This window comes from Notamacropus eugenii, chromosome 5 (genome assembly GCF_028372415.1).
Source record: "Notamacropus eugenii isolate mMacEug1 chromosome 5, mMacEug1.pri_v2, whole genome shotgun sequence".
NCBI classification, from domain to species: Eukaryota; Metazoa; Chordata; class Mammalia; order Diprotodontia; family Macropodidae; genus Notamacropus; species Notamacropus eugenii.
Genome location: NC_092876.1, coordinates 377,161,947 through 377,179,677, shown reverse-complemented (window position 1 = coordinate 377,179,677; position 17,731 = coordinate 377,161,947). Strand labels below are relative to the sequence as shown.

The following is a 17,731-nucleotide window of genomic DNA, read 5'->3' as shown; positions in this document are numbered from 1 at the left end:
AATGATTTTTACCAAGCATGCAACCCTTCAACAAATATTTTGTTAATTAGTATGAAATTTCATTACATTTAGTTATATCACTTTAAGACAGCCATTCCAAAGAAAAAGTCAGAAAAGGTTTATGTATGCTAAAACAACAAATGAAGGAAGCTATAATTTTATTTTATTACTATCAGTACAGCCACAACTATTTTTGCCTAGATAAAATCTTAAAATAAGCATACACATGTTGGCTCTATTATCTACAAATATTTATTGTAACACTTGAATATAACTACAGGAAGCCCTTGGCACTGATAGAAAATATTGATTCACTGTTAGGTTACAAAAATTTATACATAGCAAAATTTAATGATCTTTACATAAAAAATATTAGACTACTTAAAACAAAACTTTCAAAAACTCCTGGTAATAGCTATCTAGACTTAGAAAAAGAATTAGGCTTTAAGACACTGCCTCCATTACTCTTCTATGAGAACACTGGACTATATGACAGCACCTGCACTGCTGTGAAAAATATTTAAGTCTCCTTCATGCAACAGGAAAACAAACACTTAAATTATTCTGTCACTTGCTAGAAGAGAGCTTCCCCCAAAGTATAAAGGGTTAAATTAAACATTTTAGGTGTTTAATTAAATTTAATGATCCAGATGAAATGTAGTACCTGATAAAAGATCAGTTTTTAATAGCTTCTAAGTAAATGTATGCTTCCTTTCATTTTTATACATTTTCACATAGGTATATGTTTTAATATCCAGGAAACAGTCAAACCACAAGTTAACTTTAAACATGAATATACAGTGATTAACTTTATATTATGTAGCTTCTTTTAAAAAGCACTGATATACCCAACAGCTATATTTATCATTTCATAAAGAACAACACAAAATTAACCATCACTAATACCCAATAATCACTTAATGCTTCTGAAACACAATGATTCTGAAGGCAAGTTTCTGTTAAATGGCTTAAACTCTAGCAGCTTTCTCGCTGAACATTGAACTTCATTACTTTGGGGTCATAAGTAAGATTTGTTTAAGAAAAACACAATAAATATAAATTCTAATTTAGGTATCAAGTTCTAGAAAAGCAGGAGGTCTGTGGTCTACATGTAATTTGATTTTAGATAGCTGGTATGAAACTTCAAACTCACTATCTAGACCATCTATGAATGGTTTTTGATGGTGGTCATTTTAATAAGGTAACACTTCTTAATTAAGAAAGGAAACTTTTGAAATGAAGTACCATGAAGAAGTCATGGTTGTCTCCTCTTATATAAATTCTTAGAAATTTAGAAGAAATTTACATTAAGGCAAAGCTGGCATTTAGGAAGGAAAAAAAGCCATTATTGGGTCACACTTTTATTAAAACTGAATGATGTATAAAACAAATTCTACAGGGCTTGCCCATGAATGAGAATCTAGGTTGTTCCAGCAGTAAGTATGGCAGAATTATAGTGGCTCATTGAGGCATTTCTGAATAGCTGCCTTCTGACTGGCTCAGGGAATAAATGTGTCCTGTAGGTGGACAAATCAGAAAGCCAGCTCACTAGGAGAGAAAAATAAATTTAGTCACCTTATGAAAAATTTTCAAGAGCCAAAATTTAACAAATGTCAGCTGTCAGAAATGGAACGTGGTAGGTAGGTAACTATTGGCATTTCTGTGTATATAGATAAACTTCCAAATGCTGGAAAGTTGAGAGCCCCTACCAAAGAGCATGACTGATTCCCATTGTTACAGTGACCACACCAACAGGCAAAGTGAAATGAGGGAATGCCAGGAATCTCAGAAGGATAAACAATCATTGTGTCAAAAGTGTTGCCTTTTAAAATGGCTGACATGAAACCTCCAATATCTGTTCTAAAGGAAGAAAGATTTACCCAGTGGAAGGTATTCCTAGAAACAAGTCCCAGGAGCTTGAAGTTTTTGTACTCCTATATTAGTTTGTTTGGTGGATAAACATCTGTACTGCAGAGCAGCCGTTTGATGATTTGTCAGAGCTATAAATTCTTCTGCTGAATTACTCTGGCAAACATTTATGTGTAAGAATTGAGCTGTTCTTTAGACCGAGACTGGATATCCTGAAGTTCCTGTTCTTCTTTTGCTTTGATATCCTGGTAGGCCTGCATTTTGCTTGCATCCTTTAAGTAAGCCCAGTTAGAAGACAGTATCATGAGGAAGTGGATCTGGAAGAGAAGGGTGAGCATGATGGCTAGTGAGCATGTCAGAAGGCAAAGCAAGCTGCTAGTCAGATTAATAGACATTCTTTAAAAATGGGAGGAGGTTATTCTGTATTAATACATACATTCTGCTACAGAAGAATCAGAGGGTCAGTATAAACGACTTCCTGCATTGCAAGCATGCCTTTCTATTTTGTTTAATATTAATGGGCTAAAGAGAAGTTAGTTAATAAACAAGGAGCAATTTACTTAAATGGCCAAGGTTATAAGAAAAAGTGTAAGTGAAAAACAGCAAAGCGCTTTTTATCACTTGGGGAGTGTTTAAGTCTGATGCAAAAGTCTGGGAACGCACTAAGTTGGTTTTTGGATTTTAAAATAGGTGTGTACAAAGACATTTCTTACAAGGTAGGTAAGAATGAATCTTCCCTTCCCACAACTGTAAACAGTTTATTTTGTGTAAATAATGGAAAAAGCTACAATTTGACATGAGAGAATTTAAATAATGAATGTGAAAACCCAAACTAAAAATTATAAGCAAAGCATGCAGTCTCTGGATTAACAGATTTTAGTCGTGACAGTTTACAGCTACATTTTTCATTTTCGAACTCTCATTTCAATGTCTGAGTGCATGAGAAAATTATTCATTACAGTTGATAGAACAACCACGTTTCTTCTCAACTCCTTTCCTTCATATTTCCTGTAACACAATTCTGCGTCTTATAACCTTTACTTCTCTCATTTTCTTTTCAACATGTTTGAGATGTTCAGGTCTTTGCACAATTTCTCTTCCCATTAAAATCTTAACTTGCATTTCAAGAACTGGCTACTGAGAAATCAGTTACTACTGCACCGATACACAAGATTTAAGATGTCATTTATCAATTTATTTTGAAGATAGGGAGGGAGACTTGAAAAGACTGATTGTGTTGCGCAAAATAGAAGAATAAATTCCTTTAATAGAGAAAAAACAAATGAGGGGTTTATTTTATGTAAATTTCTACTTTGCTGCATTTGGGAATTTTTAGTTGGTGTCAAACTGACTTTCCAACGTGCTAAAATGTTTTAAAGGCTTTAAAATAATCTAAAATTACTTTTTCTAAAATGAATGATTCCCCCCCACCCCCCAACAAACATGAGAAAATCAGTGTTAAAGTTCAAATTTTAATGGTTCTTTCATCTTTAGTATTTGTGTTGGGATTTTTGTTTTGTTTAAATCTTTGAAATCAGATTAAAAAGGAAGGAAAAAAATGAGGAATGAGGCAGGCATTCAAGAGTTCCAGTATTTAATCTAGAAGTAACTGCTTTAGGAAAAAAAACAACTAGATGTTAACTCCCAAGAAAATCTTGTCCTTAAAGAGTGCTACCAGTGTCAGTAAAATAACTGAATCCTCTCAAAAATATAGGTAATAGCCAGATCTTACCATTCTAAAATTCATATACAATGAGTCACTTTATTAATTGACTATGCTAATTGTTCACTGAAGCTATTTACAAATTATAGTCACAAAACTTCAAAATCTAGACTGTTTTAGTCTGTGGTGTCAGTGGTAGTTCAAGCCACACAACGTAGCTCTCTAAAACTGTATTGGCCTTATTTCAATTTAGAATTTAGTGCAGCAATCTTCCCGACTCTTAAACTTCAAAACCGCATAGTTATATGTAGTAGCCATCATGTAGATCAGCTGGTGGAAGAGAACAAAATACAGGACAGTAAGATACAGGCAGCTGAGAGCCAAAGCCTCAGCTATTTCAAAGTTGTTCATTCGCAGTTAATACTCTGTTCTTTCCCCTTTCAAACCAGTAGCAAAAAGATTTTTCCTCACCAAGAAACTGGGTTTTTTTGCTCATTTACTACTTAGATATACCTCTTAAATGCCAGGCTGTGCTTAAAAATTGATACCATTTTAAAGTATCTATTCAATAGACTAGATTTGGAAGACCAACTAAAGGTTAAAAAGCTGGATCAGTGGCAGAAGAAAAGAAGCCCTTCAGTTTCCCCAAACTATCTTCTTTAGACCTCTTTCTACCCTTTTAAATAACTAGGGACAGAATCAAGTCGATTCCAAAGAGAAGAAATGGTTATGGCTTTTCCTGGTACGAAGTCTTTAGAGCCTCTCTTACCTGCTTTTCCTTTTCCTTTCTCACAAAACCCGGACCATCACAAAGTCAGGATGTGTTTATTCTTGAAGCTATGACACCCAGGACAAAATTCAACAAAATAATCTGCCAGTGCTTATCAATAGATCAGGTTATTTAGATATATCTTCTGCTGATAGCTTCTCCTCTCTCTAGATCATCCAATTAAGGTTATTAATCCATAGTCTGTACCAAGGCAGTTAAACAAGCTACAGCACAAGGAATTTACAAATGTGAAACTTAACTGTCTGAATGGTGGTGGTGTCTTGTCTTATCCAGCAAGATGATAAAAGCTAAAAAGGAAGCTTTGTTATTTTATATATTTGGGAGGAGAGGAGACTAAAGGGTTTCAGGGAGAACATTACTCACCAGTGCAATCACAGTGGCACCAGCTCCAGCACAGGCTACGATGAACAAGTGATAGGACATATAGAACTAGGAGAGAGCAGCAGCAGTGCATTGACATAAGCATCTCAGTCCAGAATCAAGCATATTCTGTAACCCTATAGTCCCCACTTCCTCATAAAGACCTGATATGGATGTGCTCCACTTTTAAGAAACCTGAGAAGTAGAATTCTATACCTTAAACATGTATGATATGGAGTGATTATTCACTTGACAAAAATAGTCTACAAGACAACTTAAGGATTCTCTTAATAAAACCTATCATTTATATAGTGCTTTAAGAGTTACAAAATACTTCAGAGTAATTCTTGAATGTAGGTGATTTTGGGAGATACACTATAGATGACAAATACCACTGTCATGATGTTACAGATAAGAAAACAAGCTCAAATTTGTTTAAGTGATTTAACAAGTCTACCCCAGGTTATAATTAATAAAGTCAGAGAGTTAGCCTATAACTCTTGGTCTTCTGACTTGAGATCCACTGCTCTTTCCCATATGTAACTCTTCTCAAACATTACATTCTCTTAAAATGTCTTTTTTTTTTTTTGAGGGGGAGAGGGAGACAAGTTTTAAAGCAGACCATAAGTTTCATTAGGAAAGAAAATTTAAAATTTAGGCAATTTGGAAGCCAAGGTGTTAGGAGTGGATGACTAACTAAATTACTCAAATGATAAAGCATCTCTGAAATTACTACAAAAATTAAGTTTTTTTTTAACCTTGCTTTACAAAAATTCAATAAAATTTTTTTTAAAAAACTTAATTTTTGTAGTAATTTCAGAGATGCAAGTGTTTTTTTAACTTTGCTTTACAAAAATTCAATATATACTTTTTGGTGGCACCTCCATTAGTAAGGTCGAATTAGAGAATAGTAGAACTGGCAGGGACTGAGATGTCTCAGTCCAATTAATAAGCTGTAAAATGATGAGGCTAAACTAGGTTTACTGTGAGGTTCTTCCTAACTCGTTATGTATTGACCTCTCCTTTCACTAAGGGAAGCTGAAGCCTGAAGAAATCAAGCAAATTGTTCAAGGTCTCTCAGTGAGTTGGAAATAGTCTAGCCAGTGTTGTTTGTTGCTGTATTCTCATTGTGACAATTGATCTATTTTGAATAAGCTGGGTGGGGAGGAGAAACATTTAGCTAAAATTTTAAAGTTTATATGAATCAAAAGGTATTATTAGAACTGGAACTCGAGTTTGATACTGTCCCATGTCACTATTCCTGAAACAAGTTCCAGTATCTTTATGCAGGCAGGCATGAATGAGTGAATGAATGAACGAATAAGACATTTGTTAAACATTTACTATGTGCCATCTATTAAGCTAAGCATTGGGGATACAAATAGAAAGGTAAGGCAGAGCCTGGTCTCTTAAGGATTTCATAAATCTAATAGGGAAAAGACCACATTTAGGAAGTTACAGCCACAATTCAGATGGAAAGTTCCAGTAATCCTAAGGATGTACTGGCAAAGTAGATGGTAGCTTATCTTCTTTACTATTACTTCCATTACTAAATCCATAACCATTTCTGCTGGTCATTTGACAGTGACAAAGACTGACACAGAACTATTTTTTTTCTGATTCTAAGTTAGCTGCGGCTGCTGAGGAGGTCCCTGCACCACCTGAAGAGGTATCTTGCCAGGTTGTATCCCCATAAGGGTTGCCTTCTTTAAGGGCTATGGTGACTGGACTGGAAGCAGAGCCAGTGTTCTGATGAGTAATATTGTTTTCAGGGCTCTTGGCTGTAATTGCCTGTCAGTGTTAGGGATGGTATAGATGATGGACCCCTTCACGCCACAGAGGATGCTCTCCTGCATGATCAGTTTAAGGGCTAACATATAAACCTGGTGTCAAATGAAATTCACAAGCCCTCTCTTCTGTACGCATATTCTGTAACATATCTTAGGGGGACCCTGTAGTCACCACTTCCATCATAAAGACCCAATACGGTGTGCTCCACTTTTAAGAAAGTAGAATTCTATACCTTAAACATGTATGATACGGAGTGATTATTCACTTGACAAAAATGTGTAGATCAGGAGAAAGGAAACAAAACAGAGATGGGAAAAAATCTACCTAGCCACATTTTCTATAGGAAATTATGTGTTACTGATAACACCCCACCTATTCTCACCTATATTTCCTTAGATAAGGCAGAAGCAATGGCCCTGAAATGCAGAAGACATAGCAACCAGTAATTATGATTTCATTAGTCAATCTGATCAAAACTTCTCTGACTGATCCAGTCTTTAATTACCTCTCTTCTGAATGTCCTCAAAAGTTGCCATCACCCAACCTACTACTTCATCTTATATGCACTATGTAACCAGCTGGTGTTCCAAGTTTTTGTGGTTTATAGAGTATAAAGTGAAAACCAAAGGAAGAGACACTCCCTTCCAACTGCAAAAATATAGGAGGGCAGAATATTTCCACACCTCACTTTTGTCCTACTACAAGGAATTCCAAGAGGTGTGTGCTTCCTTTACTCAATGCCTCTACCCCCTTAGCCAGGAGACTCTGGTGATGTCTGTGCTTAAAAGCGACCTAAGTCTGTTTCACCAAATAACTCCATTAACCTAGAGGTTGTGTGGTTTCAAGTCATGTAGTTGATCTATCTCTGCCCTTTGGGTGCTTATGAAAATAAAATTCTTTCACAATGAGTTCAGCCTCCAGCAACACCAAGAATTCTTGATGGAGGTTTAGACTTCTGATGCATTTAATCCTGTGTATACAAGGCTGATCACTAGCATCCTCTATAGCACTTTCATTATGTGCAATTAATTATTAGCAGATATTTAAAAAAAGCAGTTATGATTGCTCCTAGCTTATATGAAAAAATTTGTGAAAATAGTTCAAAGGAACAGAAAAAAATCATGTAGCAAGTGGCTATTAGCTATAGGTGCCAGGGAGGGAATTAAATCTTTACTGTCCTGTGTTGATTGCTCAAGAGTGACCAGCCAGCTTGTAATGTTAAGGTAATTTGAAGATCTTCCATGCCCCTTAACAGGCCTATGTGACCAGCTTTGAGCTTTGGCCCAGCCCACAGCTTGAGTCACATGGAGCTGATGATAGGAGGAGCTTGCTGAATGGGTGAAGCAGGGAGAGTGAGGCAGAGCTGGGAGAGAGCAGGGCAGAGCTGAGGCAGAGCAGAGCAGGTAGCCTGGATGAGAGAGGGGCATTTTGCCAAAGGGATCTTGTTTGTGGGGAGGCTTGACAGAGGGAAGGCTGGGGGATGGTGGTCGTCCCTCTATTGGTAATTCCTTGTTACCATGGTGGAATTGGCTTTCTGGTATCTGAATAAATATTTTGGTTTTGTCTTTGAGGAAGAAAGTTGATATTTTGCTAATTTACCCTTGAAATATGCATGCATATCTATAGTGGCTACTGTGGATATCACATTGGCGCTACGCAGCTGCAGTCTGTTCTAGCCACTTTCATCAGAGTTCTTTGATCTGTTTGAGTGCAGGGAGGCCTGTCCACTGGAACTAGCTGGAAATGGTCATATTCTAGTCTTGGACTTTAGGATTTTCATTTCTATCTTACTACCATTATTACGATTACCAATATTACCATTATTACCAATTGTGGCAACAAGAAATTCTTGTTGCTCTTGAAAACTTGACCTGCTGATGGATACCACCTCTCCTGGTAGCCAGCATTACTATGGCCACCATCACTGCTACAGCTAGTGCTGCTATCTCAAACTCCAGTTTTTTCTTCTGTAATCTAGTCCAAAACTCCACCAAAACACACCCTCTGTTTGATGCTCATTTCAGACTCTCCCAGGGTGAGAAAAAAAATGGTGTCCAAGAAAAGAGAAAGCTTATTGTTTGAACTTTAGTTGCCTCATCTATAATATATATATGTATATATACATATATACACACATCTCAATTTGATAATATATAATGCTATAGAGTAATATATAATATAAAATGACATAGTGTTAGAACAATGGCTTATAAACCTTAAAGCACTATAGAAATATGAGTAATCTTGTCAGATTTAAAATTCCTCAAGTGCAGGGAACTTAAGAAAAGTTCTTATCTTTAAATTACTTTGTAAAGTCTAGGTGCAATGCTTGTTACACAACCCACATTTATTATGTGAACTTTATCTGTGAAGTTGAGGTCATCCCAGATAACTGAAGAATCTCCTGTGCATAAGGCATTCCTCAAATATGCAGGAAAGTCTTTCTTAACAAATTAAATCCATCAGTCTTGTACCCTTTCTACTTAAGGAAACTCCATTTCCCAGCCCAATTTCAAAAATGACAGTGCATGACAAGCCCAGCAGCTGAGGGCCACTATACCTCATTTGTGTTGCAGATGCTTTCTAGGGTTGAGCCACATGCCCTGCCTGGCAAGGCATTCCAAGGGATGATACCTGCAACAGCGAATCCCAAACTTATGTTAGATTACAATAACAAATGTTATGGTTTTTCATAATCAACCTTACTACTTCAGATCTGTTGAAATAAAAACATAACTATTACTACTACTACAAAAAAACATGCTATCACCTTTCATGAGCAAGTCCAATACCAATGACACATAAACCAGGAATGTCCCTAAAATAGCATCTGTACCCTTAATCTTGGGCTATATTCACTTGGCATGTCATCTGGGAGATAACAAACGAGTTGAGATATTCCTTGACCATGAACTGGAATAAAACTTGTTGGCTTTCAGAGGGCTCCAAACCCATGCCGCCAACCTATTATAAAAATCTTTGTGATACAGCATGACTTATGTGGAAATGTGTTTTGCATGACTATACATGTATAACATATGTCAAATTGCTTACCTTCTAAGAGGGGGTAAGGGAAAGAATTTGGAGCTCAAAATTTGAAAAAAGAAAGAATGTTAATTGTTTTTACATGTAATTGGGGAAAAATAAAATATCAAAATCTTTTTGATATATGCATATTTTGTTGAAGTGAGGCTGATTTTTGCAGACAGGCTTTTGAGTATAGTACTGCTCATGCAGTAAAATGCTAACTTTAGGAACCATAGTAAAAATCATGAAAAATATGTTTTTTTCTTAAAACTACAGTAAAGCTCCATCATAATGTTCCTTTTCTTGACCACAGATTCCATTATATACATGTTATGTGCAGTTTATCTATCACTATAACATAGGAAGCTTATAAAAAAAAATCTTTATTCCCCCAAAGCCAGTCATAATGCATTTCTATTTCAAAACAAACACTTTAGAACAGTCATTTAATTATGTACCAAAAATATAATCAGCCCACCCTTTCCCCAGGAGATCAGTAGAGAATAGAAACAAAAATAACTTTAACACCCCCCACTACCTTGCCATGGGCATAGAATAAATCTTAAAATCACTCTGTGATTGCCATTTTTAGGACAGTGTGAGATCTTAAGATTTCCAGATTATAACCTCTTACACTGGGCAAATACAAAAGATGGATAACGTGTGGGGAAAAAACCCTATGTAAATAATTTGTTCTCAAGCATGTGAAAAATATTTAAGAGCCATTTATAAATCAGCTTAACATTCAACATGGGTCTTTCTCTGTTTTTAATCCGGGATAAAAAAAATACTCATAATGTTTGAACATTGGTTTTATGGGAAGAAATGTATTCAAAGGCAATTTGAGGAAGAAACATGATTTCTTTTTGCATAAGTAGTCATGAGTGAGGAACTGAGAAAGAATGAGAAGCATGAGGGGAAATAACTATCTAAGACAATTCCAAAAAGAAAATTCTTTCCTCCTCTTTAGCTTGGCCATGTAGCTCATCTAGGCCACAGAAACTAATTAAATCCTTTTATGATTTTAGCTTTTCTCTCATAGGTTTTAAGTTGTATAGATTCATGCATAGAAGAAACTGGTGGATTTGCTTTGGTGGATTATCCAGATCTGTCATAAGCTTAGCTGGCTACCTTGGAAATCTTACATGCAGGAAATCATATTTGAATTGGTCCATGAAAATGCTTACATGTCTGGTGATAGTATATATTAACATGGCTTCAGAGTTTCAGTGTGAACTTTATGTGTACAAACATAACAATGGCTGAAAAATTTCTCAATGTTCAGTTCTTTTAAAAGATTTATAAATTTGTAGTTATTTGATAATTTAAAAAAAAATCTTGCCCTAAGCCAAGAATATGACTAACAGATCAGCTATAGAGATGACAGGGTGTTTACTACATTTATATAATTTGGCAGTTTGGTAGAAGAAAATGGTTCATAGAGCTTCTTTTAGAGGCAAAAGATGAACCATTAGGGTATATATCCTAAATACACAGACACCCACGTATGTGTATAGGAGATATATCCTATATACATCTATCTATCCATACATATCCCACCTGTCCTGTCCTGTTTTTGCTATTGATGCTATATTGAAAGATATATTTCATTTTAAGTAGCTTCTCTTGTTGATTACTTCATATATTAGAAACTTCTTTCAACAAGGTAGATCAGACCAGGGTAAGACTCTTAAGTCTTAGGGAATGGCTTAAGATAAGGTGAGGTAAGGTGAGGTTAAGTGGCTTGTATATGGACACACAAGTAGAAAATATAAGGGACTGGATTTGTATACACATCTTCCTGACTCCAAGTTCATCATGATGACATTCCTTTGTAAGTAGCACATCAATTTGGTAAACTGAGGATTCCTTGAAAGCACAATAAAAAATGACATTGGGGGGTGTCTTCCAAGTAGTCTTTCATTCCATCTGAAAAGTAAGTGACAAACTCAAAGGAAGTAGCACAAATGAAAAGGATAAATAAGTTAATTGGGCTAAAATTAATTACCATATTGCCTGATATCCACACAGATCTGGCTCCCCGATGCTGTTGAATTTGTTTGAGGGGATTTGATGACTTCACAAGTTGACCATATGTTATAGAACATAAAGACAGGCACGGCTGAGAAGCCAAAGACCCCAAGCCAAGCCAATCCAAGCACATAGGTGAGGAAAACAAACTAAGAGAAAGAAGATATAAGCAAACCATGTTAAAATCTTAACAAAGCAGTGCCTAAACTTATAGACAAATTATACAGTATTACTAATGATTAAAGAGGTTAATTAAATGTGGTGGCTAAAGAGGTAAACTAGCTCTAGTACTTTTTAATCAGTCATAAAGAGATCAATGAATCAACAACTTACAGCATATAGCTGTATATTAGAGACATTCATGCTATTTATCCATTTAACTGGAATAAAAAATACAATCCAATACAAAAAGTGTTTTATTAAGTGTCTGTTATATGTGAGGTCCCAAACTAGGTCCCTTTATTTTACAGATAAGGAAACTAGACCCAGAAAAATGTTGGGACTTAGGATCATAGGATCTTCCCAGTCAAACATTGGTTGATATTAGAATCCAGTTCTTCTGACTCCACTCCAGTAAGATTCGAGATTTCATCAGTGCAGGTATACTTCACCATTCTTCCCACCTCCCAAACCCCATTCAGCTCACAAGCCCTCCATAATTTTGCATCCTGTACAGTGTTTGTCCGTAGTTTTCTGTTATCTGTCATAAGAGATTTATCCAACAGGCTGAAAGGATTCCTGTTATATGTTGGATGTGTCTGTCCACTATCTCTCACTACTGCTCCCTGACCAGACAGTCTTATGATGCTTCTTTGTTTGCATGTTATCATTGGTGACATTCTGCAGTTTAAGTCCAACATGCATTTTTTAAAAATTATCTTTTGTGTATTTTACAGTTTTAATTCTTCTGGGATCCTTAGCTACATAAATTAACTGGTAGGTTATTGGTATTTAAGACACAAATTTTCCACTATATCCATCAGTGAACATCTTCTATGAATAACTGCTTTACAAGTGTTACTCTGGATTGCATAGCTGCTAGGTCATCCCAATTATTGAATGACTAAAAATTGTTGAGATGTGATTTTTATAGGTAGATATATCTTTGAAAAACAGATATTTAGGAAATAGTAACTGTTACAAAGAGCAATATCTTAAAAGGATAGTCCCATAGTACTCTGCTCTTATGCCCTCATCTAGAATAATACAGTGTTTTGAGCACCACAAGTGTATTGATAGATTGATCACTATCTAGGAAGTCAATCAATTTTGAGTCAAGGTAATAAGAGGACTGGTTGAAGGAATTAAGGATGTTTTGCACGGAAAAGAAGACTGGTGGGAGGAAGATAGAATGTGTATTTGAAAGACTTTTGTGGAGAAAGATTACACTTCTTTTGTTTGGAAGTTGCAAAGAAGCCAATTTAGGCTTGATGTCATAAAATCTAATCTAATCTTCAGAGCTGCCCAAAATTCCAATGAACTGCTTTGAGGGGTGATGGATTCCCTTCCCTGGAGGTGTACAGAGGCTCTTATGACGACATGTTGGCTATGTCATGTGGGGATTCCTTTTAGGGATAGACTGGACTAGGTAGATGCTGAGGTCCCTTCCAATTCTCGGAATTCTGTAAATGATTCTGTAGATGATGAAAGTGATCTCCTTATGGGGTGCCAGAAGCCTCAAAGTTTATTTTAAAAAGAGTTTAAAATAATCTGAAACAATGTACATTGTGCTGGGGGAAAAGCCTTCATATTTTCTTCTAGTCTTGTTCAGTCTTTAAAAATTATAGCAGCTTTAGAAAAAATGATTGGACTTATAAAAAGAAAAAAGTCCTCCTCAGTGCTCACCCACGCTTTGCCGTGGGCGATCTCAGGAAGAATATAATGATATTGCTTCACTTTCTTCGTAACCTTCAGCCTTGACTACCAGTTTTTGGAGAGCTTTGAAAAGCTGCCTCAAACACATTGGGGTATTTATATTCTCAGAATGTACACCCACAGGGAAAGTGTGGGAGAGGATTTGGAGTTTAAACTTTTTTACTGCCTTTCTATAAGGGAAGAGACTGATGGTAAAGCCTTCAAGAACTAACTTTAACTTTCAGATTCTGTACCACTGGGGTCAACTTAACTAGTCCAGGAATTCGAAGGGCAAAAGGAACCCTACATGTGTGCCTATGCATTTCCATGGTTTCCTAGGTAGACCAAGATGCTTCTTTATGTCATACCTGAAGCTTTCACACTTTAGTAATCCTTGACTTTCTAAAAATACCCACACAGGAGGTAGCAGTATTTTGGTGGTATTTTTACAACACTATGCAGCCTCTTATTTTTTTTTCCTTATACTACTCTACAAACTGTGTCCCAGCTTCAGCCTCTCTGTCTTACAAAAATTGCATTTTGTTTTTCTGTACAAATACTCCAAGATTTTGCAGTTGAATGGTTCCTCTGATGTGCTTCTGGGTACTTTTCACTCAGTGGGACTCTCCCTTCCTCTTTGGGAAGAGAGGGTGGGGCTAAAAGGAAGGATAGAATAGAGAAAGCTCCCTGTTACCAGCTGCTTATGGCATCTCTGAACATTCGCATGGGTTTCTATGGTGAACTCCTAGGTGGAGGGCTTGGATTAAAGATCAGTTAGAGAGGATTCAGGCTGAATTAGAAGCTATCTTTGTTTACCTCTGTGGTTGAGGACAAAAGTGAAATAACTTCGAGAATTACCATTGCCTCCCCCCAACCCTTTCCCATAAAAAGTGCTCTGGTCTGTTTAGACATGTTGGTGGAACACAAATTTTGTCAAATGACATTCCACTGAAACTACCACTTAACCCTCTGAAAGGAAGTCTACATACTTAATCCCTTGAAAATAATGGAAAAAAAGAAAAAGTTATATATGCTAGGGGACAAAGGGAGTAGTGCCTAGTTCTTCATGACACTTGCATACATAGAAGATACACAATTAATGCTGGTTGAATGAAAACCCAGGGTTCTTTCCACCTACGGGTGTAACAATAATGATATGTCAGCAAGTTAAATCAATATGCATTTATTATTAAGAATCAGGCATTGTGCTAAGCACTGGAGAAACAAAAAAAGACAAGAACATTCCCCACCCTCAAGGAGCCCTCATTCTAAAGGGGGGACAACATATAAGTAAATAGGCACATATAAGATACATACAAGGTAAATGAAAGATTCTGGATTTTGAGGACAGTTTCAGTTTAAAAAAAATTAGTCTCTGAAACAAGACTTCACTTTGGCCTACCACATGTCTTAATTTGTGGTTTGAAAAATATGGTCACCGTGGTTATGATAATAATGGGAATTCTACTATCTGACATTTAAATAGTGTCATAAGGTGACACTAGCTCTTGAGACTCTGGGTTCAGATAATGCCTCTAATTGCTTACTGCTTAAACAGTCTGGGCCTCAGTTTCCTTATCTGTGACACGAGGAGGTTGAATGGGCCATGGGGTTCCTTATAGATAGATATAGATCAATGATCACATTAAGACTGTGATATAGGTACTACAAGTATTGTCCTCACCCAAAATACAGATGAGAAAACAGGCTCAGAGAGTTTGAATGATTTCTTAGTCATGTAGCTAGTAAATATCAGACATGGAAAGTGAACCCAGGTCTTTCTGACTCCAAATCCAATACCTACCACATGTGCTCCTTCATCCCATTGATGAAGTGATAAAAAAAAAAAATGGGACTATAGATTTAGAGCTGGAAGGAAACTGAGAGGCCATTTATTTCAACCTCCCCACTTTTGTTGTTGCTGTTGTGTCATTTCAGTTGTGTCTGACTTTTTGTGGCCCCATTTGGGGTTTCTTTGGGAAAGATACTAGAGAAGTTTGTCATTCCTTCTCCAGCTCCTTTCGCACCTGAGAAAAATGAGGCAAACAGGGTTAAGTGATTTGGGCAGGGTCCCACAGCTACTAAATGTCTAAGGCTGGTGCACTCAGGTCCTCCTGACTCCCAGGCTGTGCCGTCTAGCTAGGAAAACTGAATCCCAGAGAAATTTATGTGATTGACTTTCCTGAAGTCACAGTTTATAAGTGGCAGATCAAGGATCTGAATGAGGCCCTCTAACTCCAAATTCTGTATGCTTTCCAATGGAAAGAGTTTATCCTATTAAATGATATTAAAAAGTTAAGCCTCAGAAACAATAATTTTCATTGACTAAAACAAATACTTACATAAATGTTTTTAAAATGCCACCTTCCCTCCAAAAAATGTTCAGTGCTCGTCATAGGATTATACTGATCAAGCATTATATAATGACTTCTCCAATAGCAAAATTTTGCACTGTAAGTTTGAAGTTGTGCTGCAAGGTGGCACACAGGATAGAGTGCCAGCTGTGTATTCAGGAGGATCTAAGTTAAAATCCAGCTTCAGATACTCCCTAGCTCCATGTGACCTTGGGCAAGTCACTTCACTGCTTGCCTCTGTTCCCACATCTTAAAATGAGCTGGAGAAGGAAAAGCAGCAAACTGCTCCAGTTTCTTTGCCAACAACACCCCCAACAGGGTCAGGAAGAGTAGGACATGACTGAAAATTACTAAACAACAGAAGTTTTAAGGTAAGAATTGGTCCTGTCTCTCAGTGATAAACTTCATCTACCAATGCATGTTGGAACCGTCTTTGCAACCTAAGAGTCTTACCTAAAGCACTGAGACTTTTAAGTGATTTGCCTAAGGGAATATAACCACTGCTTGTGTCAGAGACAGGACTGGGGCCCAAGTCTTCCTTGCTTCAAAGCCACTGGACCCCTTCTCACAGATAAGTTATGAAGGCAGTAAAGAGTACATTAAAATTCAACCCGCAGCAACTATTTTGGAAGGTGTGGATTTAGGTGGCACCATAATCATTTTTCATAATGGAAACTATGGTAATTTCTCTCTGAAGTATTCTCTCACATTTATGGAATTTCACCCACATTTAAAAAAGGAACATTTGACATTTTAAAGGCTGCCTAAATACCCAAATTAACTATAAAGGACATATGAAGAAAGACACTATCTGCATCCAGAGAAAGACCTGATAAATGGAAGTATGTGTAGAATAATTTTACACATACAACTATTGGTGTCTAATGGTAGCCATCTCTGGGGCCTGGGAAGAAAAAAAGGGAAAAAAAAGAAATGTACATGATAAATTTATTGTATATTTCAAAGGAATAGCACGTTGTACATAATAGATTTGCAGTTTCATGTACAATCATCTTTTTTAATTATACTATGTTATTGAAATGAGCATTTTATTCCATAAATTAAAAATAAAAATTAATTTTTAAAAAGGCTGCCTAAAGGCCAATATGGTTTTTAAACAATCTGCTGTTGCCCCTCCCCCTTGTCAATATTCCATGTATTTCACGATTTTAATGATAAACTAGGGGCATGGAAGTCATACCATATGCTTTTAACTAGATATTCTTTTAAGCAAATACAAAGCAAGTTGTGCTTATTTAGGCCTGGACTGTGTCAGGTATCATGACAGGGTTGGACTCACCATTCCACTGATACACCGGCCACAGGCTGTTGTTTTAAACTCCCCATGCAACTCTTTTACCGCACTAGTGGTATAAAAGCCTTCTGCCAACAGAATGATCCCATACAAGAAAAAAAAGGATGCGATTCCATAGATGACATACTGCATCAACTGTATCCTGTTGAGGAAAAGAGAGCGTTGATAAAGTGGAATTCACTTGGCAAATACGACAGCTTTCCCACCTTGGTGAAGAATAAACAAGGACAAATCAAATTTTGGAGCAATCCAAAGCACAGTGTGGTAATTAGATAAAAACAAGGTAGACTCAAGGCTCTTTGAGATCTCAGAAATGTACTTTTGACTCTCATCCATCAAAAAGATTATCCTCCTAGAATCCCTTCCCTCTGTCATCAGTACCTCTGTCATCCAAGACTTATCCAGCACAAAGACCTTCCTGCAATAAGTGGTCAATAAATTCTATATGGAGATTGATGCTTGTCAAGACACTTCAGAAAATGCCTTGGGTGTACATCACAAAAATGAGAGCAAAAGAAAAAAATCCTAAGTGGTCTTTCCAATGTTTCTACCTTGTCCATATTAGGGTGCTGCCAAATACCATTTTATAAAAATACCTTCACAGATAGTCTGATGTCAGTCAGTCAGGAAGAGGAGCCCTAGGAAACAACCCCCCCCCCCCCATAAGCTGGAAAACG

The 17,731-nt window shown here is 36.6% G+C and overlaps 1 protein-coding gene across 7 annotated transcripts in view; it reads right to left on the bottom strand.

Annotated features, from left to right (window-relative positions):
- Nucleotides 1-141: 141 nt before the first annotated feature.
- Nucleotides 142-17,731, bottom strand: part of GPM6B (glycoprotein M6B) — a 224,312-nt gene continuing 206,722 nt past the window's right edge. For 4 of the 7 annotated variants that reach the window (XM_072614348.1, XM_072614345.1, XM_072614344.1 and 1 more), the window contains 5 exons: nt 17,040-17,196; nt 11,509-11,680; nt 9,034-9,107; nt 4,686-4,751; nt 142-2,186 (listed from right to left, as the gene is read on the bottom strand). In XM_072614348.1, coding sequence (XP_072470449.1) covers nt 2,037-2,186; nt 4,686-4,751; nt 9,034-9,107; nt 11,509-11,680; nt 17,040-17,196 — 619 coding nt within the window. In that variant the 3' untranslated portion in view covers nt 142-2,036. Of the gene's footprint in view, nt 3,863-4,685; nt 4,752-9,033; nt 9,108-11,508; nt 11,681-17,039; nt 17,197-17,731 lie in introns of all 7 variants that reach the window. The other 3 variants (XM_072614350.1, XM_072614346.1, XM_072614349.1) reach the window with 1 other exon arrangement.